The sequence below is a fragment of the Labrus mixtus genome, unplaced genomic scaffold (genome assembly GCF_963584025.1).
Source record: "Labrus mixtus unplaced genomic scaffold, fLabMix1.1 SCAFFOLD_61, whole genome shotgun sequence".
NCBI lineage: Eukaryota > Metazoa > Chordata > Actinopteri > Labriformes > Labridae > Labrus > Labrus mixtus.
Genome location: NW_026870367.1, coordinates 260,693 through 283,896, shown reverse-complemented (window position 1 = coordinate 283,896; position 23,204 = coordinate 260,693). Strand labels below are relative to the sequence as shown.

The 23,204-nt window shown below is 38.5% G+C and overlaps 1 protein-coding gene across 1 annotated transcript; it reads right to left on the bottom strand.

Annotated features, from left to right (window-relative positions):
- Positions 1-2,216: 2,216 nt before the first annotated feature.
- slc38a9 (solute carrier family 38 member 9) lies at positions 2,217-21,717 on the bottom strand. Its single transcript, XM_061034625.1, has 15 exons — positions 21,595-21,717; positions 20,761-20,841; positions 20,249-20,378; positions 20,040-20,158; positions 17,296-17,359; positions 17,120-17,213; positions 16,336-16,506; positions 16,069-16,128; positions 15,771-15,971; positions 15,395-15,502; positions 14,113-14,219; positions 12,994-13,107; positions 12,661-12,809; positions 12,260-12,349; positions 2,217-2,930 (listed from the first exon to the last, which is right to left on the bottom strand). Exons 2-15 carry the CDS (start codon positions 20,838-20,840, stop codon positions 2,765-2,767), a joined length of 1,653 nt encoding a protein of 550 aa, XP_060890608.1. The 5' UTR covers position 20,841; positions 21,595-21,717; the 3' UTR covers positions 2,217-2,764.
- Positions 21,718-23,204: the final 1,487 nt, after the last annotated feature.

Here is a 23,204-nt window from a genome sequence, read left to right as displayed (position 1 = left end):
TGGGAGGTAGAGCCTTCAGTTATCAGGCCTGCTCATGGTACCTACGGTCTCTAAATGTACTATGGGAGGTAGAACTTTCAGTTATCAGGCCTGCTCGTGGTACCTACGGTCTCTAAATGTACTATAGGAGGTAGAGTCTTCAGTTATCAGGCCTGCTTGTGGTACAGTCTCTAAATGTACTATGGGAGGTAGAGCCTTCAGTTATCAGGCCTGCTCGTGGTACAGTCTCTAAATGTACTATAGGAGGTAGAGCCTTCAGTTATCAGACCTGCTCGTGGTACCTACGGTCTCTAAATGTACTATGGGAGGTAGAGCCTTAAGTTATCAGGCCTGCTCGTGGTACAGTCTCTAAATGTACTGTGGGAGGTAGAGCCTTCAGTTATTAGACCTGTTCGTGGTACCTACGGTCTCTAAATGTATTATGGGAGGTAGAGCCTTCAGTTATCAGGCCTGCTCGTGGTACAGTCTCTAAATGTACTATGGGAGGTAGAGCCTTCAGTTATCAGGCCTGCTCGTGGTACGGTCTCTAAATGTTCTATGGGAGGTAGAGCCTTCATTTATCAGGTCTGCTCATGGTACTGTCTCTAAATGTATTATGGGAGGTAGAGCCTTCATTTATCAGGTCTGCTCGTGGTACTGTCTCTAAATGTACTATGGGAGGTAGAGCCTTCAGTTATCAGGCCTGCTCATGGTACCTACGGTCTCTAAATGTACTATGGGAGGTAGAGCTTTCAGTTATCGGGCCTGCTCGTGGTACCTACGGTCTCTAAATGTACTATAGGAGGTAGAGTCTTCAGTTATCAGGCCTGCTTGTGGTACAGTCTCTAAATGTACTATGGGAGGTAGAGCCTTCAGTTATCAGGCCTGCTTGTGGTACCTATAGTCTCTAAATGTACTGTGGGAGGTAGAGCCTTCAGTTATCAGGCCTGCTCGTGGTTCCTACAGTCTCTAAATGTACTATGGGAGGTAGAGCCTAGGGCTGTTGAAATTAATAATTTAATCGATGCATCGCGCAGACTAGAAGATTAATGCATCGATGCAGGGACAGGACGTAATCGATGCTGACAAGGGTTAGAAAAAAGCATCTGCCAACCGCTAAATGCAGTTGTGTTGTGCAGCGTTGAGTGAGCACACACACGGTGGTGTGTAATGAAAGTAACGTAGGCTAATAGAGGGATTTGTGACAGAAAACAACGTAAATTGAGTCCCGGTCCTGTGCTTTCTGACTTTATGAGCAGAGTCAGTTGGTCCTGCAGGGTCAGACCACAGTGCTCCGCTGCAGGCTGAAACGGCTTGACGCGGTGTTTCTTTCGCCGACCGCAGCTCGGGTTAGCATCTTCATTACAGCTAAAGGTGTGTTTAAACTGATGCCTCGCTGTCTTAAGTCCAGGACAACTAAAAGAAGGGGGTTGTGGCGGTGACTCGTGATAAAGTGAGCGGCTGTAAACATGGACTATGAGGTGTAACAGGACTGTGGGAACCAGAGGATCACAGACCCATGGACCATGAGGTGTTACAGGACTGTGGGAACCAGAGGATCACAGAGGTAAAGAACAAAATTTAGAATCCGTCGACTCGCCCCAAAAAATCTGCCCCAAAAGATGATGCTTGCTTGATTGTTTCATTGTGAACGAAAATAGGGACTTGTGAGCATTAGATGGTAAACCGAATACAATTTCCTGTTTTCCTTGTATTGATCTCTAGAGCGTTGTTATAAGTCCACTTAACCAATTTGTTCACAGTGTGTCTGTGCAGCAAGCGGAGGATTACTCAATCTTCTCCAATGTTTTCAGACGAACAGGAGGTTGAAGTACAGCCTTTAATCTGGCTACTGGACGTCAGTATTGTCACTGTGCCGTTCAGGACCAAAGGCCTCCATTTACATCCAGGTCTCATAGATCCAAGAAGACTCCAGTGTCCAGACAACAATTCTTTGGACTGCACAAGATTATAAACATACAACCTCCATCTTGACAGGTCACATGACTTTGTTGATATAAAATATTTTTCCTGGGTGAGAGAATTCAAACACTGCCTCTGGTGGTCATCTGGAACTCTGTTTTTAACCAACATATACTTTGTTGGGTATGCAGATACATTTGTACTCAATCCGTGAATATAATAAAGTCTGATTCTTAAAATATGAATCAACATCTGAACAACACAGCAGCCGCTCTTTGAAACACAGATGACATTAAAGGGACCAGTTCAACAGCTGACAGTTTGGATAATCATTTTTATTAGTCTGACTTTTTCTTTGATTAAAAGTGTTTTATTAAAAGCAAAAAAAAAGTTGTCATGGACAAAAACAGTTTATTTACACTCTAAATAAATTCCCTTTGTCTGTCCTATCATTAGTAAAATACTTTAAACACAGTTTCTAGAAAAGAGGTAACATGTGAACATAAAAATTAAAATATAACATATAAAATGTCTCATCACCAACACATGATTCCCTTTATAGAAGAATAAAATCAGCTGTAACACATAAAACAACTCCAGCAGGGGGCAGCAGACAGTTATCCCATCAGCTGATCTATGTCATGTGATTCGCTGTAATTATTTCAACATGATGATCAAACGTCTCTCCTGGTTGTTAAGAGTCTGACTGAACAACAAACACAAAGCCAACAGACTGACGGGAAACATTCACATCTTCTGTTCTAATCTCACAGAGAGTTCATCTTCTCCCCCGCAGGAGATCAGACCCTGAGTCCAACTTTCATCCTGTTGATTTTCTGACAGTGAAAAGTGTCTTTACGTTCTACATGAAGAACTGAGCCAGCAGGTTGGCCACACCCAGAACAATCAGGAGACTGTGGAAGACAGCTGACGGCCAGCGGAGCAACCCCTGACGTCTCAGAGAAATCATGTGGACTAAAGCTGGAAAGACAAAAACCAGAGCCAGACCACAGGTCGCTCCAGAGAACCTGCAGAGAGAGAGAGGGGGGGGCAGAGGGGGGGGACAGAGACAGAGAGAACTTAACTGTTTTAATCTTTTATTTACACAAAAGTTCTTCTAAGAAAGAGTCTTGCCAATTAGCATCCGCTAACAACAAACACTTTGATACTTTCATTGGATTTCTGTTTTCAGTTTTTCTGGTTATTTTATCCCAACAAAAAACAACAAAACATCCAGAGCAGAAGAGGCCATGTTAGAAGAAGAAGTAGAAATGATGCAGGTAGAAGATGTAGAAATGATGCAGTTAGAAGCTGTAGAAATGATACAGGTAGAAGAAGTAGAAATGATGCAGTTAGAAGAAGTAGAAATGATGCAGGTAGAAGATGTAGAAATGATGCAGTTAGAAGAAGCTGTAGAAATGATGCAGTTAGAAGAAGATGTAGAAATGATGCAGTTAGAAGCTGTAGAAATGATGCAGGTAGAAGAAGTAGAAATGATGCAGTTAGAAGAAGAAGTAGAAATTATGCAGTTAGAAGAAGTAGAAATGATGCAGTTAGAAGCTGTAGAAATGATGCAGGTAGGAGAAGTAGAAATGATGCAGTTAGAAGAAGTAGAAATGATGCAGTTAGAAGAAGAAGTAGAAATGATGCAGTTAGAAGAAGTAGAAATGATGCAGTTAGAAGCTGTAGAAATGATGCAGTTAGAAGATGTAGAAATGATGCAGTTAGAAGAAGTAGAAATGATGCAGGTAGAAGAAGTAGAAATGATGCAGTTAGAAGCTGTAGAAATGATGCAGTTAGAAGAAGTAGAAATGATGCAGTTAGAAGAAGAAGTAGAAATGATGCAGTTAGAAGAAGTAGAAATGATGCAGTTAGAAGAAGAAGTAGAAATGATGCAGTTAGAAGAAGAAGTAGAAATGATGCAGTTAGAAGAAGTAGAAATGATGCAGTTAGAAGCTGTAGAAATGATGCAGGTAGAAGAAGTAGAAATTATGCAGTTAGAAGAAGTAGAAATGATGCAGTTAGAAGAAGAAGTAGAAATGATGCAGTTAGAAGAAGAAGTAGAAATGATGCAGTTAGAAGAAGAAGTAGAAATGATGCAGTTAGAAGAAGTTGTAGAAATGATGCAGTTAGAAGAAGAAGTAGAAATGATGCAGTTAGAAGAAGAAGTAGAAATGATGCAGTTAGAAGAAGTAGAAATGATGCAGTTAGAAGAAGAAGTAGAAATGATGCAGTTAGAAGAAGTTGTAGAAATGATGCAGTTAGAAGAAGTAGAAATGATGCAGGTAGAAGAAGTAGAAATGATGCAGTTAGAAGAAGAAGTAGAAATTATGCAGTTAGAAGAAGTTGTAGAAATGATGCAGTTAGAAGAAGTAGAAATGATGCAGGTAGAAGAAGTAGAAATGATGCAGTTAGAAGAAGAAGTAGAAATTATGCAGTTAGAAGAAGTTGTAGAAATGATGCAGTTAGAAGAAGTAGAAATGATGCAGTTAGAAGAAGTAGAAATGATGCAGGTAGAAGAAGTAGAAATGATGCAGTTAGAAGAAGAAGTAGAAATTATGCAGTTAGAAGAAGTTGTAGAAATGATGCAGTTAGAAGAAGTAGAAATGATGCAGGTAGAAGAAGTAGAAATGATGCAGTTAGAAGAAGATGTAGAAATTATGCAGTTAGAAGAAGTTGTAGAAATGATGCAGTTAGAAGTTGTAGAAATGATGCAGTTAGAAGCTGTAGAAATGATGCAGGTAGAAGAAGTAGAAATGATGCAGTTAGAAGCTGTAGAAATGATGCAGTTAGAAGAAGAAGTAGAAATGATGCAGTTAGAAGAAGTAGAAATGATGCAGTTAGAAGCTGTAGAAATGATGCAGTTAGAAGATGTAGAAATGATGCAGTTAGAAGAAGAAGTAGAAATGATGCAGTTAGAAGAAGTAGAAATGATGCAGTTAGAAGAAGAAGTAGAAATGATGCAGTTAGAAGAAGTAGAAATGATGCAGTTAGAAGCTGTAGAAATGATGCAGTTAGAAGAAGTAGAAATGATGCAGTTAGAAGAAGAAGTAGAAATGATGCAGTTAGAAGAAGAAGTAGAAATGATGCAGTTAGAAGATGTAGAAATGATGCAGTTAGAAGAAGAAGTAGAAATGATGCAGTTAGAAGAAGAAGTAGAAATGATGCAGTTAGAAGAAGTAGAAATGATGCAGTTAGAAGAAGAAGTAGAAATGATGCAGTTAGAAGAAGTAGAAATGATGCAGTTAGAAGCTGTAGAAATGATGCAGTTAGAAGCTGTAGAAATGATGCAGGTAGAAGAAGCTGTAGAAATGATGTAGGTAGAAGAAGTAGAAATGATGCAGTTAGAAGCTGTAGAAATGATGCAGTTAGAAGAAGTAGAAAGTATGCAGTTAGAAGAAGCTGTAGAAATGATGCAGTTAGAAGAAGCTGTAGAAATGATGCAGTTAGAAGAAGTAGAAATGATGCAGGTAGAAGAAGTAGAAATGATGCAGTTAGAAGAAGAAGTAGAAATGATGCAGTTAGAAGAAGAAGTAGAAATGATGCAGTTAGAAGATGTAGAAATGATGCAGTTAGAAGAAGAAGTAGAAATGATGCAGTTAGAAGAAGTAGAAATGATGCAGTTAGAAGAAGAAGTAGAAATGATGCAGTTAGAAGATGTAGAAATGATGCAGTTAGAAGAAGATGTAGAAATTATGCAGTTAGAAGCTGTAGAAATGATGCAGGTCGAAGAAGTAGAAATGATGCAGTTAGAAGAAGTAGAAATGATGCAGTTAGAAGCTGTAGAAATGATGCAGTTAGAAGCTGTAGAAATGATGCAGTTAGAAGAAGCTGTAGAAATGATGCAGTTAGAAGAAGTAGAAATTATGCAGTTAGAAGAAGAAGTAGAAATGATGCAGTTAGAAGATGTAGAAATTATGCAGTTAGAAGAAGTAGAAATGATGCAGTTAGAAGAAGTAGAAATGATGCAGGTAGAAGATGTAGAAATTATGCAGTTAGAAGAAGAAGTAGAAATGATGCAGTTAGAAGAAGAAGTAGAAATGATGCAGTTAGAAGAAGTAGAAATGATGCAGGTAGAAGATGTAGAAATGATGCAGTTAGAAGCTGTAGAAATGATGCAGGTAGAAGAAGCTGTAGAAATGATGTAGGTAGAAGAAGTAGAAATGATGCAGTTAGAAGCTGTAGAAATGATGCAGTTAGAAGAAGAAGTAGAAATGATGCAGTTAGAAGAAGCTGTAGAAATGATGCAGTTAGAAGAAGTAGAAATGATGCAGTTAGAAGAAGAAGTAGAAATGATGCAGTTAGAAGAAGCTGTAGAAATGATGCAGTTAGAAGAAGTAGAAATGATGCAGTTAGAAGCTGTAGAAATGATGCAGTTAGAAGATGTAGAAATTATGCAGTTAGAAGCTGTAGAAATGATGCAGGTAGAAGAAGCTGTAGAAATGATGTAGGTAGAAGAAGTAGAAATGAAGCAGTTAGAAGCTGTAGAAATGATGCAGTTAGAAGAAGTAGAAATGATGCAGTTAGAAGAAGAAGTAGAAATGATGCAGTTAGAAGAAGCTGTAGAAATGATGCAGTTAGAAGATGTAGAAATGGTGCAGTTAGAAGATGTAGAAATGATGCAGTTAGAAGCTGTAGAAATTATGCAGGTAGAAGAAGTAGAAATGATGCAGTTAGAAGATGTAGAAATGATGCAGTTAGAAGAAGTAGAAATGATGCAGTTAGAAGCTGTAGAAATGATGCAGTTAGAAGAAGTAGAAATGATGCAGTTAGAAGCTGTAGAAATGATGCAGTTAGAAGAAGTAGAAATGATGCATTTAGAAGTAGAAATGATGCAGTTAGAAGAAGTAGAAATGATGCAGTTAGAAGTAGAAATGATGCAGTTAGAAGAAGTAGAAATGATGCAGTTAGAAGTAGAAATGATGCAGTTAGAAGAAGCTGTAGAAATGATGCAGTTAGAAGAAGCTGTAGAAATGATGCAGTTAGAAGAAGTAGAAATGATGCAGTTAGAAGCTGTAGAAATGATGCAGTTAGAAGAAGAAGTAGAAATGATGCAGTTAGAAGAAGTAGAAATGATGCAGTTAGAAGAAGCTGTAGAAATGATGCAGTTAGAAGAAGTAGAAATGATGCAGTTAGAAGCTGTAGAAATGATGCAGTTAGAAGAAGCTGTAGAAATGATGCAGTTAGAAGAAGAAGTAGAAATGATGCAGTTAGAAGCTGTAGAAATGATGCAGTTAGAAGAAGAAGTAGAAATGATGCAGGTAGAAGAAGTAGAAATGATGTAGTTAGAAGATGTAGAAATGATGCAGTTAGAAGAAGCTGTAGAAATGATGCAGGTAGAAGAAGTAGAAATGATGCAGTTAGAAGCTGTAGAAATGATGCAGGTAGAAGAAGTAGAAATGATGCAGTTAGAAGAAGTAGAAATGATGCAGTTAGAAGCTGTAGAAATGATGCAGGTAGAAGAAGTAGAAATGATGCAGGTAGAAGCTGTAGAAATGATGCAGGTAGAAGAAGTAGAAATGATGCAGTTAGAAGCTGTAGAAATGATGCAGGTAGAAGAAGTAGAAATGATGCAGGTAGAAGCTGTAGAAATGATGCAGGTAGAAGAAGTAGAAATGATGCAGGTAGAAGAAGTAGAAATGATGCAGTTAGAAGAAGAAGTAGAAATGATGCAGTTAGAAGAAGAAGTAGAAATGATGCAGTTAGAAGATGTAGAAATGATGCAGTTAGAAGAAGAAGTAGAAATGATGCAGTTAGAAGAAGTAGAAATGATGCAGTTAGAAGAAGAAGTAGAAATGATGCAGTTAGAAGATGTAGAAATGATGCAGTTAGAAGAAGATGTAGAAATTATGCAGTTAGAAGCTGTAGAAATGATGCAGGTAGAAGAAGTAGAAATGATGCAGTTAGAAGAAGATGTAGAAATGATGCAGTTAGAAGAAGTAGAAATGATGCAGTTAGAAGATGTAGAAATGATGCAGTTAGAAGAAGTAGAAATGATGCAGTTAGAAGAAGTAGAAATGATGCAGTTAGAAGAAGCTGTAGAAATGATGCAGGTAGAAGAAGTAGAAATGATGCAGTTAGAATATGTAGAAATGATAAAGTTAGAAGAAGCTGTAGAAATGATGCAGTTAGATGTAGAAATGATGCAGTTAGAAGAAGATGTAGAAATGATGCAGTTAGAAGAAGTAGAAATGATGCAGTTAGAAGATGTAGAAATGATGCAGTTAGAAGAAGCTGTAGAAATGATGCAGTTAGAAGAAGTAGAAATGATGCAGTTAGAAGAAGATGTAGAAATGATGCAGTTAGAAGATGTAGAAATGATGCAGTTAGAAGATGTAGAAATGATGCAGTTAGAAGAAGCTGTAGAAATGATGCAGTTAGAAGCTGTAGAAATGATGCAGTTAGAAGAAGCTGTAGAAATGATGCAGTTAGAAGATGTAGAAATTATGCAGTTAGAAGAAGCTGTAGAAATGATGCAGTTAGAAGCTGTAGAAATTATGCAGTTAGAAGAAGCTGTAGAAATGATGCAGTTAGAAGAAGCTGTAGAAATGATGCAGTTAGAAGATGTAGAAATGATGCAGTTAGAAGAAGAAGTAGAAATGATGCAGTTAGAAGAAGATGTAGAAATGATGCAGTTAGAAGCTGTAGAAATGATGCAGTTAGAAGAAGAAGTAGAAATGATGCAGTTAGAAGCTGTAGAAATGATGCAGGTAGAAGAAGTAGAAATGATGCAGTTAGAAGAAGAAGTAGAAATTATGCAGTTAGAAGAAGTAGAAATGATGCAGTTAGAAGAAGCTGTAGAAATGATGCAGTTAGAAGATGTAGAAATGATGCAGTTAGAAGCTGTAGAAATGATGCAGGTAGGAGAAGTAGAAATGATGCAGTTAGAAGAAGTAGAAATGATGCAGTTAGAAGAAGAAGTAGAAATGATGCAGTTAGAAGAAGTAGAAATGATGCAGTTAGAAGCTGTAGAAATGATGCAGTTAGAAGAAGCTGTAGAAATGATGCAGGTAGAAGAAGTAGAAATGATGCAGTTAGAATATGTAGAAATGATAAAGTTAGAAGAAGCTGTAGAAATGATGCAGTTAGATGTAGAAATGATGCAGTTAGAAGAAGATGTAGAAATGATGCAGTTAGAAGAAGTAGAAATGATGCAGTTAGAAGATGTAGAAATGATGCAGTTAGAAGAAGCTGTAGAAATGATGCAGTTAGAAGAAGTAGAAATGATGCAGTTAGAAGAAGCTGTAGAAATGATGCAGTTAGAAGATGTAGAAATGATGCAGTTAGAAGAAGCTGTAGAAATGATGCAGTTAGAAGCTGTAGAAATGATGCAGTTAGAAGAAGCTGTAGAAATGATGCAGTTAGAAGATGTAGAAATTATGCAGTTAGAAGAAGCTGTAGAAATGATGCAGTTAGAAGCTGTAGAAATTATGCAGTTAGAAGAAGCTGTAGAAATGATGCAGTTAGAAGAAGCTGTAGAAATGATGCAGTTAGAAGAAGTAGAAATGATGCAGTTAGAAGAAGAAGTAGAAATGATGCAGTTAGAAGAAGATGTAGAAATGATGCAGTTAGAAGCTATAGAAATGATGCAGTTAGAAGAAGAAGTAGAAATGATGCAGTTAGAAGCTGTAGAAATGATGCAGGTAGAAGAAGTAGAAATGATGCAGTTAGAAGATGTAGAAATGATAAAGTTAGAAGAAGCTGTAGAAATGATGCAGTTAGATGTAGAAATGATAAAGTTAGAAGAAGATGTAGAAATGATGCAGTTAGAAGAAGTAGAAATGATGCAGTTAGAAGATGTAGAAATGATGCAGTTAGAAGAAGTAGAAATGATGCAGTTAGAAGAAGCTGTAGAAATGATGCAGTTAGATGTAGAAATGATGCAGTTAGAAGAAGCTGTAGAAATGATGCAGTTAGAAGATGTAGAAATGATGCAGTTAGAAGATGTAGAAATGATGCAGTTAGAAGAAGCTGTAGAAATTATGCAGTTAGAAGCTGTAGAAATGATGCAGTTAGAAGAAGCTGTAGAAATGATGCAGTTAGAAGCTGTAGAAATGATGCAGTTAGAAGAAGCTGTAGAAATGATGCAGTTAGAAGCTGTAGAAATGATGCAGTTAGAAGAAGCTGTAGAAATGATGCAGTTAGAAGATGTAGAAATGATGCAGTTAGAAGAAGAAGTAGAAATGATGCAGTTAGAAGAAGATGTAGAAATGATGCAGTTAGAAGCTGTAGAAATGATGCAGTTAGAAGAAGAAGTAGAAATGATGCAGTTAGAAGAAGAAGTAGAAATGATGCAGTTAGAAGAAGAAGTAGAAATGATGCAGTTAGAAGATGTAGAAATGATGCAGTTAGAAGAAGTAGAAATGATGCAGTTAGAAGCTGTAGAAATGATGCAGTTAGAAGAAGTAGAAATGATGCAGTTAGAAGATGTAGAAATGATGCAGTTAGAAGAAGCTGTAGAAATGATGCAGTTAGAAGTAGAAATGATGCAGTTAGAAGAAGATGTAGAAATGATGCAGTTAGAAGAAGCTGTAGAAATGATGCAGTTAGAAGATGTAGAAATGATGCAGTTAGAAGATGTAGAAATGATGCAGTTAGAAGAAGCTGTAGAAATGATGCAGTTAGAAGCTGTAGAAATTATGCAGTTAGAAGAAGCTGTAGAAATGATGCAGTTAGAAGATGTAGAAATTATGCAGTTAGAAGAAGCTGTAGAAATGATGCAGTTAGAAGCTTTAGAAATTATGCAGTTAGAAGAAGCTGTAGAAATGATGCAGTTAGAAGCTGTAGAAATGATGCAGTTAGAAGAAGCTGTAGAAATGATGCAGTTAGAAGAAGCTGTAGAAATGATGCAGTTAGAAGATGTAGAAATGATGCAGTTAGAAGAAGAAGTAGAAATGATGCAGTTAGAAGAAGATGTAGAAATGATGCAGTTAGAAGCTGTAGAAATGATGCAGTTAGAAGAAGAAGTAGAAATGATGCAGTTAGAAGCTGTAGAAATGATGCAGGTAGAAGAAGTAGAAATGATGCAGTTAGAAGATGTAGAAATGATAAAGTTAGAAGAAGCTGTAGAAATGATGCAGTTAGATGTAGAAATGATAAAGTTAGAAGAAGATGTAGAAATGATGCAGTTAGAAGAAGTAGAAATGATGCAGTTAGAAGATGTAGAAATGATGCAGTTAGAAGAAGTAGAAATGATGCAGTTAGAAGAAGCTGTAGAAATGATGCAGTTAGATGTAGAAATGATGCAGTTAGAAGAAGCTGTAGAAATGATGCAGTTAGAAGATGTAGAAATGATGCAGTTAGAAGATGTAGAAATGATGCAGTTAGAAGAAGCTGTAGAAATGATGCAGTTAGAAGCTGTAGAAATGATGCAGTTAGAAGAAGCTGTAGAAATGATGCAGTTAGAAGCTGTAGAAATGATGCAGTTAGAAGAAGCTGTAGAAATGATGCAGTTAGAAGCTGTAGAAATGATGCAGTTAGAAGAAGCTGTAGAAATGATGCAGTTAGAAGATGTAGAAATGATGCAGTTAGAAGAAGATGTAGAAATGATGCAGTTAGAAGCTGTAGAAATGATGCAGTTAGAAGAAGAAGTAGAAATGATGCAGTTAGAAGAAGAAGTAGAAATGATGCAGTTAGAAGATGTAGAAATGATGCAGTTAGAAGAAGTAGAAATGATGCAGTTAGAAGAAGTAGAAATGATGCAGTTAGAAGAAGAAGTAGAAATGATGCAGTTAGAAGAAGATGTAGAAATGATGCAGTTAGAAGCTGTAGAAATGATGCAGGTCGAAGAAGTAGAAATGATGCAGTTGGAAGATGTAGAAATGATGCAGTTAGAAGAAGTAGAAATGATGCAGTTAGAAGCTGTAGAAATGATGCAGGTAGAAGAAGCTGTAGAAATGATGCAGGTAGAAGAAGTAGAAATGATGCAGTTAGAAGCTGTAGAAATGATGCAGTTAGAAGAAGAAGTAGAAATGATGCAGTTAGAAGAAGTAGAAATGATGCAGTTAGAAGCTGTAGAAATGATGCAGGTAGAAGAAGTAGAAATGATGCAGTTAGAAGCTGTAGAAATTATGCAGTTAGAAGAAGCTGTAGAAATTATGCAGTTAGAAGCTGTAGAAATTATGCAGTTAGAAGAAGCTGTAAAAATGATGCAGTTAGAAGCTGTAGAAATGATGCAGTTAGAAGAAGCTGTAGAAATGATGCAGGTAGAAGAAGTAGAAATGATGCAGTTAGAAGATGTAGAAATGATGCAGTTAGAAGATGTAGAAATGATGCAGTTAGAAGCTGTAGAAATGATGCAGTTACAAGAAGCTGTAGAAATGATGTAGTGTTGACAGAGTTACAGCTTCAAACGTACCTGATGATGGATCCGATGTTTGGATAAAATCTTGCCACCAGGACTCCAGATCCAACGATTAAAATGTTCAAAGCCAGAACATGAAAGAAACTGCATCCCAGACCCAAGAGAGAGAGGGAAAATCATCACCTGGGATCATACCAAACCTTTATTGTCAAAAGGGTTAGGTCATCCCTAAGCAACCTTCATCTTTTGCAGTGTAAGCTGCCTTGTTACCTTCACTTCTTTCAGTGTTACAGGCTGTGTTACCTTCACTTCTTTCAGTGTTACAGGCTGTGTTATCTTCACTTCTTTCAGTGTTACAGCCTGTGTTACCTTCACTTCTTTCAGTGTTACAGGCTGTGTTATCTTAACTTCTTTCAGTGTTACAGGCTGTGTTACCTTATCTTTTGCAGTGTTACCTGGGGTAATGGTTTCCAAATATCTGGCCCATCATCTGGACCCGGACCAGGTAGCCCAGTAGGGGGTAAACCGTAATCATCTGGAACAGCAGGAAGCCCCGAGCCACAAACACCATCACATCATCACTGGGGAAGTTATCCAGGAAGTTCTGTTGGGGTTAACCACTAATCATATTTATATGACGGTCCATTCTCTAAATATTGTTATACATATAATATTCTCAATTATGTAAAAAAAACAAAAAAGTAGTACTACTGGATCTGAGCCAGGACTCACATTGAAGATTCAGTTACAGTTCATCTTTAATGAATACATAGGAACTTTAATCTTACTGGTTCAATGCAGTCTTTGGAGAGAGGAGGAGAGGGGAAGGCAGCAAAGATCAACACTCCCACATACAGATACGTCACTCCTACCAGGAGGTATGCCACTGACAGGTCCCGCACCTGAACACAGCAACATCAAGCAACATCAAGCAACAACATCACGCAATTCAACACCAAACAATAACATGAGGTGATCATGACGATGTTGCTAACCCTTAAATTCTTGTGTTGGCGGCTCCTTTGACAAAAAGGGAAGTTATTAAATATCAATACTTAGAATAGAATAAGAACAGAAGAAAATCACAATGAGAAGAAAAAAATGGAGTCACAAGCCCCTGGCCCCCGCCAGGTCAAAGAGAGGGTCATCGCCCTGCAAACCCAGGTTCAAAGAGAAAGGTCCTGCTGTTTTGTTTGCATATACACCCAACAGCAGTTCAGAGTACACATCCTTCTTGGAGTCTCTGGGGGGGGGGGGGGGGGGCATCCAGCTCCATCTGAACCCAAGTGGTGCTTTGTTACCAGAACACTGATAGGCTGGTCACCTTTGGGTGTTCAGGGAGATGATCGTGGTGGATTTGAAAAATGAGGGGAAAGTCTGGTGGGGCGGAGAGACGTTGAAGACCCCTGTGAGTACGCCCAGACCTTCAGGACCTGGCCAGGGAAGACTTGGGCTGTGCACACATGACGGGAAAGAGTATAGGAGTGATCCAGAATGTTTGAATGTCGGCCCTGTTAAAGTCCCCAATAACAACAAGTGGGGTCTCATGGTGTGAGGTCTTCAGTATGCTAATGAGTTTTTGGAGCTCAGAGGGATACAAACATGGCCATAGTAACAGATGTAGATAAAAGGTCTGAATGAGGTGTTCCAGGTTGGTGGAGTAAAAGGTTTCTACAGTTGGTCACACTAAACCTGGTTCAGACATCGTGTTCCCCGAGGGCTGCTGCTCTCAGCCTGAGGAGGGGGAAAACCCGGGTGCTCATCGTCCGTTACCTGCGTCTCTGTGAGGCAGAGCGGTTCTTGATGTCGAGCTGGAGATGGACAGCTTGTTGTGAAGAGAGTGCACAGTAACATGGGGAGCATGTTCAAACAGTTTGAGTTTACAGAGGGATGAAGAGTAGACTCACGTTGTTCTCTTGGTTCCTGTTGCTCTTCATCAGTGTGATGATGCAGTTGTGGATGAAGAAGGCCAGCGTGAGGACTCCTGTCAGCTGAGGGAAGAGAAGTCTGAGCTCTGAGAAGAAGAAATCACAGCACAAGAGAAAAGTGAAGATTGTACAAAGGTCCCAGAAAAGGTTTAGGGCCTTCACTCCATATTGTTTTATATATATATATATATATTCACAACCAATGAATGTGATTCTATTAATACCCTGTTCTGATTTGTGCAGAAGAAAGAAGAAAACAAGACATAGAAAGCCTTAAAGCCCCTGGAAACCCAAATCCACATAAAGCTTCTCCTTCTGTTATTTCAGACCACCTCTTAAATGTTTGTTGAGATTTCATTTAAAATTCTGAAACTCTTCTGACGTGCATTATTGAAGACTCTGAAATAATGGAGCAGTCTGAACATCCAGCTGGAATGAGGGACATATAAAAGTTAGTCAGTTTTCTTGATATAAACCAGATTCTCACAACAGGCTGTTGAGTTGTTGGGTCAGTATGTGACAGAGGCCAAAAAATAACTTCTTAACTCTAAACTGTGCAAAAACTGTGTTTTTCCATGAGGCTACGATTGCACAATAACCACCGACAAGAAGGAAATACAGAAAAGAAATGAGTTTCAATATCTACAGTAGGTGTGGTCTTGGATTCCCAATTGAAATTTGAAGCACATATCAGAAAAGTGTCCATAAAGTGTCCAAGACCATAAAGACTTATTTGAATAGCTTTTGACTCTTAAGATCTTGGTCACTGATTAAGGCTGTTATACATGCACACTATGAATTTATCACATTCTGCTGATTGTATAAGTGTCCGGGGTCAGGCCCAATCAGCAATGAAGCCGATGTTGTGATTATACAAACAGACCCTAAGAACACTGGATCCAAAGCCAATTAATGACACCATTATACAAAAAGTAGAATTTATCATGGTTTATTAAACTAATGTTTAAGTGTGTGAATGGTTTTGTCCCCTGGTCAGTCAAATGATTCAGAAATACTCCAGTACAAGAGGTGCATTTAGAGAAGATTGAGATTTACCCTCCAATACCCTCAGAAATAAAAACATGAACTCATTCCAAAGCTTAAGCTGCCCCTAACCCCTAACTCCTAACCCATGGAGCCATTTGGTTTAACCCTAACCCATTCTATTAAACAGCCAAACATGATTTAGAGATAAAAACCAGGACGCACATTTGAAGACACAACACAAAGCCAGAGGGCCTCCATAGTGTTATTAACACACCTGGAACATAGAACTGTGTGGGAAGGAACCAGTGGAACTCCAGGTGGAAGCCAAGGCGGACAGCTTTGATGGTGACCAGTGTGATCAGGTAGACCACTGAGATGGTACCTGGAAGACAGCAACAGTAGATTCTATGAGCACAACCTGAACAGAGTCGTCTCTGGGCTGACAGCTGGAGCAGACTCTTCTGTGTTTGTTGTGCTTTTGCTTTCGGTGTAATATGTCCTTAGAGAGTTGCCGTAACAGCCGTAAAACTCTTTTTTTTACGGTGATGTCACAGTGTTGTGATGTCACAGTGTTGTGATGTCACAGAGTTGTGATGTCACAGTGTTGTGATGTCACACTGCACGATGTAGAGTTTGAAGACTTTTCTTACCTAGGAAGGTGAACCTGGCGAAGAAGGAGGCGGAGCGGAAACAGAGCAGCGGCAGCAGCAGGACGATCAGGTACAGAGGGATGGTGTTGGTTTTACTCCACCACTGTTCAAAAGAGTTCCCGTCAGTTTCATTCCCACTGATGAAGAAGGTGCTGAAGGTCAGGTTCCCCCCGGGGTCCGTGTTTGGATAGGGACAGATCACTGAGGACATCAGCCACAACAAATAAACAAAAAAAACAAAAAACAAATAAACAAATCACAGTTGACAAAACATAACTTATCAATAAGCGAGTCTTACCTCTGTCCGAGCCGTTGGTCCCAAACTCTGAGTCTGAAACGTTGACGTTGTGAGCGTAATCTGTAAACACCAGAAACAAACATTAATATCTTCATGTCTTCACTTCTTTATATCTTTATTATCTATCACATTTATTATTATAGAACTTCTTTATTTCTTTATTATCTATCACATTTATTATTATAGAACTTCTTTATATCATATTCATGTGCTGTTCATCCTCACTTCTAATCAGTTTCCTGTCTAGATAATAAAGTCAGAACTCACTGTAGATGAACTGTCCCGTGTTGTAGAGGAAGTTGGACATGAGGACCCAGTAGACCACCATGGCTCCGATCAGAGACACCATGGAGAAGAGCAGACTGGACCACTGACCGAACTTTCCAAAATAATACCTGCAGACATCGGGGAACTCCCACTCCGATGTGTCCACATACGCTTCAGATAGAGCAGAGAAAACATCTGAAGTGAATCTATGAGGACAAGTCTTATTTCAAACATTCACACAGGATCCTTTACTGCAGCGGGGTGGTTTCCTGATTCTTTCATAGTGTGTGTGAGCTCTGCGTCAGTAACATCGTTCTTTACACTTCAGTATGTTCACAGTCGATACAGCAGGGGGCAGTGTGCACAGAGGTGCTTTAAAATACGCCATGAAGAAGTAACCATGGCAACCACTGGCAGGCTGGGCCCGAGACGCCACTTCAAGCGGACTCAGGAACAAGTCTGTGTTCACGCTGATCCCGCCTCCGATGTGAAACCACTCTAACCTTCTCCATATCATAGATAGATTCTAAATGTGAGGTTATTAAAACAACATATTTTTATATTTCATCTTCTGTGATTGTTTTTGTTGTTTTAATTCTTTTTCAGTTTCTTTGTGTGAAGAAGCGTGTTCATGAATGTGATTGGTTACGAGCTGGTAACTCCTCCCCCTCCATGTGAACCCGCTCACAGCGCTCTGTAACCTCAGTATGATGAAGGAACTGTGTTGTTAAACATCTGAGACTGCAGTTACATATAGGAGCCACCAGAGGGCGGTGTCACTCACGTATGGCTCTGGGTGACCGGAGGACGATGTAGCAGCAGTAGAGCATGAGCAGACCGGTGAAGACGAGGAGGAGGACGCCAAGCGTGAACCCGGCCTGAAGGAACAGAGAACACACGCTCACATTAAAATCACTCATGAAGCAGGGCTTTTATTTTGAAGGGCTGCGTGACGATCACCTGTTTGATTCCCCACGGAATGCTCAGGATCGACGTGCCCATCATCGTGTTCCAGATCGCAAATCTGAGAGAACAAAGAACATAGATTCATGATGATAGATCAGTTTATTGATGATAGATCAGTTTATTGATCATAGATTCATGATGATAGATCAGCTTATTGATGCTAGATCAGTTTATTGATCATAGAATCATGATAGATCAGTTTATTGATCATAGATCAGCTTATTGATGATAGATCAGTTTATTGATCATAGAATCATGATGATAGATCAGTTTATTGATCATAGAATCATGATGATAAATCAGTTTATTGATCATAGAATCATGATGATAAATCAGCTTATTGATGATAGATCAGTTTATTGATCATAGATTCATGATGATAGATCAGCTTATTGATGATAGATCAGTTTATTGATCATAGATTCATGATGATAGATCAGTTTATTGATCATAGATCAGCTTATTGATGATAGATCAGTTTATTGATCATAGAATCATGATGATAGATCAGTTTATTGATCATAGATTCATGATGATAGCTCCATGATGATAGATCAGTTTATTGATCATAGAATCATGATGATAGATCAGTTTATTGATCATAGATTCATGATAGTTCAGTTTATTGATCATAGAATCATGATGATAGATCAGTTTATTGATGATAGATCAGTTTATTGATCATAGAATCATGATAGATCAGTTTATTGATCATAGATTCATAATGATAGATCAGTTTATTGATCATAGATTCATGATGATAGATGCATGATGATAGATGTTTATTGATCATAGATTCATGATGATAGATCAGCTTATTGATGATAGATTCATGATAGATCCATGATATATCAGTTTATTGATCATAGATTCATGATGATAGATCAGCTTATTGATGATAGATTCATGATGATAGATCCATGATGATAGATCAGTTTATTGATCATAGATTCATGATAGATCAGCTTATTGATGATAGATCAGTTTATTGATCATAGATTCATGATGATAGATCAGCTTATTGATGATAGATCAGTTTATTGATCATAGATTCATGATGATAGAGCAGTTTATTGATCATAGAATCATGATAGATCAGTTTATTGATCATAGATTCATGATGATAGATCAGCTTATTGATCATAGAATCATGATGATAGATCAGTTTATTGATCATAGATTCATGATAGATCAGTTTATTGATCATAGATTCATGATGATAGATTCATGATGATAGATCACTTTATTGATCATAGATTCATGATGATAGATCAGCTTATTGATCATAGATTCATGATGATAGATCAGCTTATTGATCATAGATTCATGATAGATCAGCTTATTGATCATAGAATCATGATGATAGATCAGCTTATTGATCATAGAATCATGATAGATCATCTTATTGATGATAGATTCATGATGATAGATCATCTTATTGATAGATTCATGATGATAGATCAGCTTATTGATCATAGATTCATGATGATAGATTCATGATAGATCAGCTTATTGATCATAGATTCATGATGCTAGATCAGCTTATTGATCATAGATTCATGATAGATTCATGATGATAGATCAGCTTATTGATCATAGAATCATGATAGATCAGCTTATTGATCATAGATTCATGATAGTTCAGTTTATTGATCATAGAATCATGATGATAGATCAGTTTATTGATGATAGATCAGTTTATTGATCATAGAATCATGATGATAGATCAGTTTATTGATCATAGATTCATGATGATAGATCAGTTTATTGATCATAGATTCATGATGATAGATCAGCTTATTGATGATAGATTCATGATGATAGATCCATGATGATATATCAGTTTATTGATCATAGATTCATGATGATAGATCAGCTTATTGATGATAGATTCATGATGATAGATCCATGATGATAGATCAGTTTATTGATCATAGATTCATGATAGATCAGCTTATTGATGATAGATCAGTTTATTGATCATAGATTCATGATGATAGATCAGCTTATTGATGATAGATCAGTTTATTGATCATAGATTCATGATGATAGAGCAGTTTATTGATCATAGAATCATGATAGATCAGTTTATTGATCATAGATTCATGATGATAGATCAGCTTATTGATCATAGAATCATGATGATAGATCAGTTTATTGATCATAGATTCATGATGATAGATCAGTTTATTGATCATAGATTCATGATGATAGATTCATGATGATAGATCACTTTATTGATCAGATTCATGATGATAGATCAGCTTATTGATCATAGATTCATGATGATAGATCAGCTTATTGATCATAGATTCATGATAGATCAGCTTATTGATCATAGAATCATGATAGATCAGCTTATTGATCATAGAATCATGATAGATCATCTTATTGATGATAGATTCATGATGATAGATCATCTTATTGATAGATTCATGATGATAGATCAGCTTATTGATCATAGATTCATGATGATAGATTCATGATAGATCATCTTATTGATGATAGATTCATGATGCTAGATCAGCTTATTGATCATAGATTCATGATAGATTCATGATGATAGATCAGCTTATTGATCATAGAATCATGATGATAGATCAGCTTATTGATCATAGAATCATGATGATAGATCATCTTATTGATGATAGATTCATGATGATAGATCAGTTTATTGATCATAGATTCATGATGATAGATTCATGATGATAGATTCATGTATTGGTACCAGGTCGTACATGGTGATGATGCTGGGGTTTTTGGACAAGCCATCGCTGCCCGTCACTTTGAACGCCGTTCCCAGCGGGCTGTAGACGTAGATCTCCTCTGGGGTGGGGATCACATGGTTTGGAGGACTCTAGGGGGGAAACAGAGAAGGCTTCACAGGGACAGTACAGTTAAGATGTTGATAACCTGGCTCAGGTAGCTGTGCTGTGATTGGTCATACCAGCAACCTATCAGAGGAGCCCGTCAGTCGACTGTAATAATGAACTCTGCTGTTTAAGATGGCGGCTTCAGCAGAAACTCGTTCCTGAGGATCATCGTCTACGATGTTTCTGGGCTCCACGTGGAACGGCCTGAAGATGAAAAAACACAAGTTATTAACCAATCAGCAATGACCAATCATTGTGACTGTGATCAGTTTTTTTTAATCATCAAACATTTCAGATTTATGTTTAAGTAAACAAACTAACAAATTATTAATACAAATTCTGTAGGATTCTGAGTGTGTGTGAGCTCGTCAGTCACTGTGAAATACCAAACTGGATTAAAAGTCACACACACTGCTGATGGTAGGCGTTAAACACACAGGTTAGAGTTCTCTTGTGAATTCCAGGAAGTCAAAGCAGCTTGTTACACACACACACACACACACACACACACACACACACACACACACACACACACACACACACACACACACACACACACACACACACACACACACACACACACTACCGTTTATTCTTCAGGTCCAGGGAGTCGGTGGATCCTCGGTGAGAGTCAGAGTTCAGCAGCGGTTGACAGTCGTCCTCCATCCTGAAACGTCAGAAATAAATTCACTTTTTCATTTTCAACACACTGCGAGAAGACGTGGACGCAGGTCGTGCACAGCGGGGCGAACACGTGCTCGTCACTTCCTGTTCACTGTGACGCTGTTCTTCGTGGAGCAGCAGTCACCAGAGACCGCTGAACGCCACCTACCGTCCCCGGTGAAAGGCGTTCTTCATGAAAACACTTGTTAGTAAACAATGTGTTTTTATGTGAATGGATGTTATTTTAAAAACAGTAAATGGGGGTGCAGTGGTTAGTGTGTGCGCCCCAGGTTCGAATCTGTCTCTCAGCAGGTGAACTTTACTGAGACCATCGAGGTCTCTCACACACACACACACACACACACACAGCTGAGTCATGAATCTGATGTGTATATGAGCAGTAGTAAAACGCTGAGTCATGAATCTGATGTGTATATGAGCAGTAGTAAAACGCTGAGTCTGCAGCTCATCATGCTAATGTTAGCTGAAGCTAATCTTGACTTTTGCTTCCTCGTGACCTGATTTAACTAAAAAACAAACTAAAAAACAAACTAAATGATTCATAAAGAGCAGACACAGACTAACTGGTTAACAGTTACATCAAGTAAAGAAGTATTATGGGTTGTATTTCCGCTGTGGCGTTCAAAAGTCTCTTAGAAAGTTAGAAACTAAGTCACTCAGTATTAATCAAAGTAACCGAGCCCCCTCGTGACGTCACAGTGTGATTTTAGAGATTATAAAGAGAAATGAAGCTCACCTCAGTCCTCAGTCCGTCTCTCTCTCTCTCTCTCTCCTGCTGTGTCAGCACATTATACCTCCCGCAGCCAACGTGACCGTGACGTCACACCCAGCGGCTCGTGCTCCGGTGATAACAGAGACAGGTGATGATGACAGAGGTGACAGATGATAACAGCTGACTGTTTGTAACGACGACACGTTAAATTAAACTTCTCCGGTTGTTTTTCTTCTTCTCTTACTTCCTTCTCCTCCTCCTCCTCTTCTTCTTCGTCTCTTCATTGACTGCAGACCAGCTTTGCTACGCATGACTGCCCCCTGCCGGCCTGAATGTGTATAACACATAAAACTGATCACCGGAAGTGAACTCACACACATCTATCATGCACTTCCGTTTGGCACATTAAAGAAGAAAATTCGTTTTTATTTTTGCAAAACATTTAATGAGAAACAGAAAAAAAATGATTCATACAAATTATAAATATTTACTTTTTCTTTTTCCAGCAACAAAGTTTGTGATCGTTCAAACGTCCAATCAGCTCTTCCTCCTCCTCCTCTTCCTCCTCTCTTCCTCCTCCTCTCTCTTCCTCCTCCTCTCTTCCTCCTCCTCTCTCTTCCTCCTCCTCTCTCTTCCTCCTCCTCTCTTCCTCCTCCTCCTCTCTCTTCCTCCTCCTCCTCTTCCTCCTCCTCCTCCTCCTCTCTCCTCCTCTTCCTCCTCCTCTCTCTTCCTCCTCTCTCCTCCTCTTCCTCTGCTACATGAAAATCATTGAATATAGAACATCTGAAGAGTTTAAATACAAAAGCATGTCAGCAGATTGTCTGTGAATCTTTTAGACCTTCATCATCATCTTCATCACTACAGATATGACAGGTCACCTTCATCATCATCTTCATCAGTCTGCGGGGGGGGATAAAGTTTGTCTTTGGAAGCAGCAGGTGGAGGACAGCAGCAGACGTCTCTTCATGCAGCTGCGTCCTCACAGCACCACAGAGTTTTAAACATAGCACCAGAGTTTATAGTTTCCTGTTACACTGTTAGCCACCGTTAGCACGTTAGCATGCATACACTCTAAAACTTTATGTTCCACATCTACACGTCTCCACAAGGCAAGTCACAGGATGAGTTAAAATACACAGAAAGTGCTAACACGTCTACAGGACACACCCACTGTTACATCACGTTTATCTACAGATACACCTGTACACAGGTAAACACACCTGTACACAGGTAAACACACCTGTTCACAGGTAAACACACCTGTACACAGGTAAACACACCTGTAACTGACACACCCTCCTCTTCATCACTACACACACACACACACACACACACACACACACACACACACACACACACACACACTGTACACCTGTGTCAAAGGATCAAACAGGAAATGACACAGAGCAGAGTTGTGATCGGCGGACGTGTCTACGTGCTGGAGCGGGTCGGTCTATGACACAGAGCTTTAAGGCGTCAGGTTGATTACAGTCGATCAGAAATCACTTGATATCATTTTATTCACGTTTGATCGTCATAATAAAAACATGAATGTTTCTTTTATTCATATTTAATAATTAATCATCTTTAGAAAGACCACAGAAGAAGAACCACGAGACGATGAGGCCGACCTT

What these genes read in the sequence shown, in the direction of transcription:
- slc38a9 (XM_061034625.1), bottom strand. Translation starts at nt 20,840, where the DNA reads ATGGAGGACGACTGTCAACCGCTGCTGAACTCTGACTCTCACCGAGGA. An exon ending in GCTCCTCTGATAGGTTGCTG is followed by an intron (nt 20,159 to 20,248) that starts GTATGACCAATC and finishes TTTCCCCCCTAG; the next exon opens with AGTCCTCCAAACCATGTGAT. An exon ending in CCGGTCACCCAGAGCCATAC is followed by an intron (nt 16,507 to 17,119) that starts GTGAGTGACACC and finishes CTCTATCTGAAG; the next exon opens with CGTATGTGGACACATCGGAG.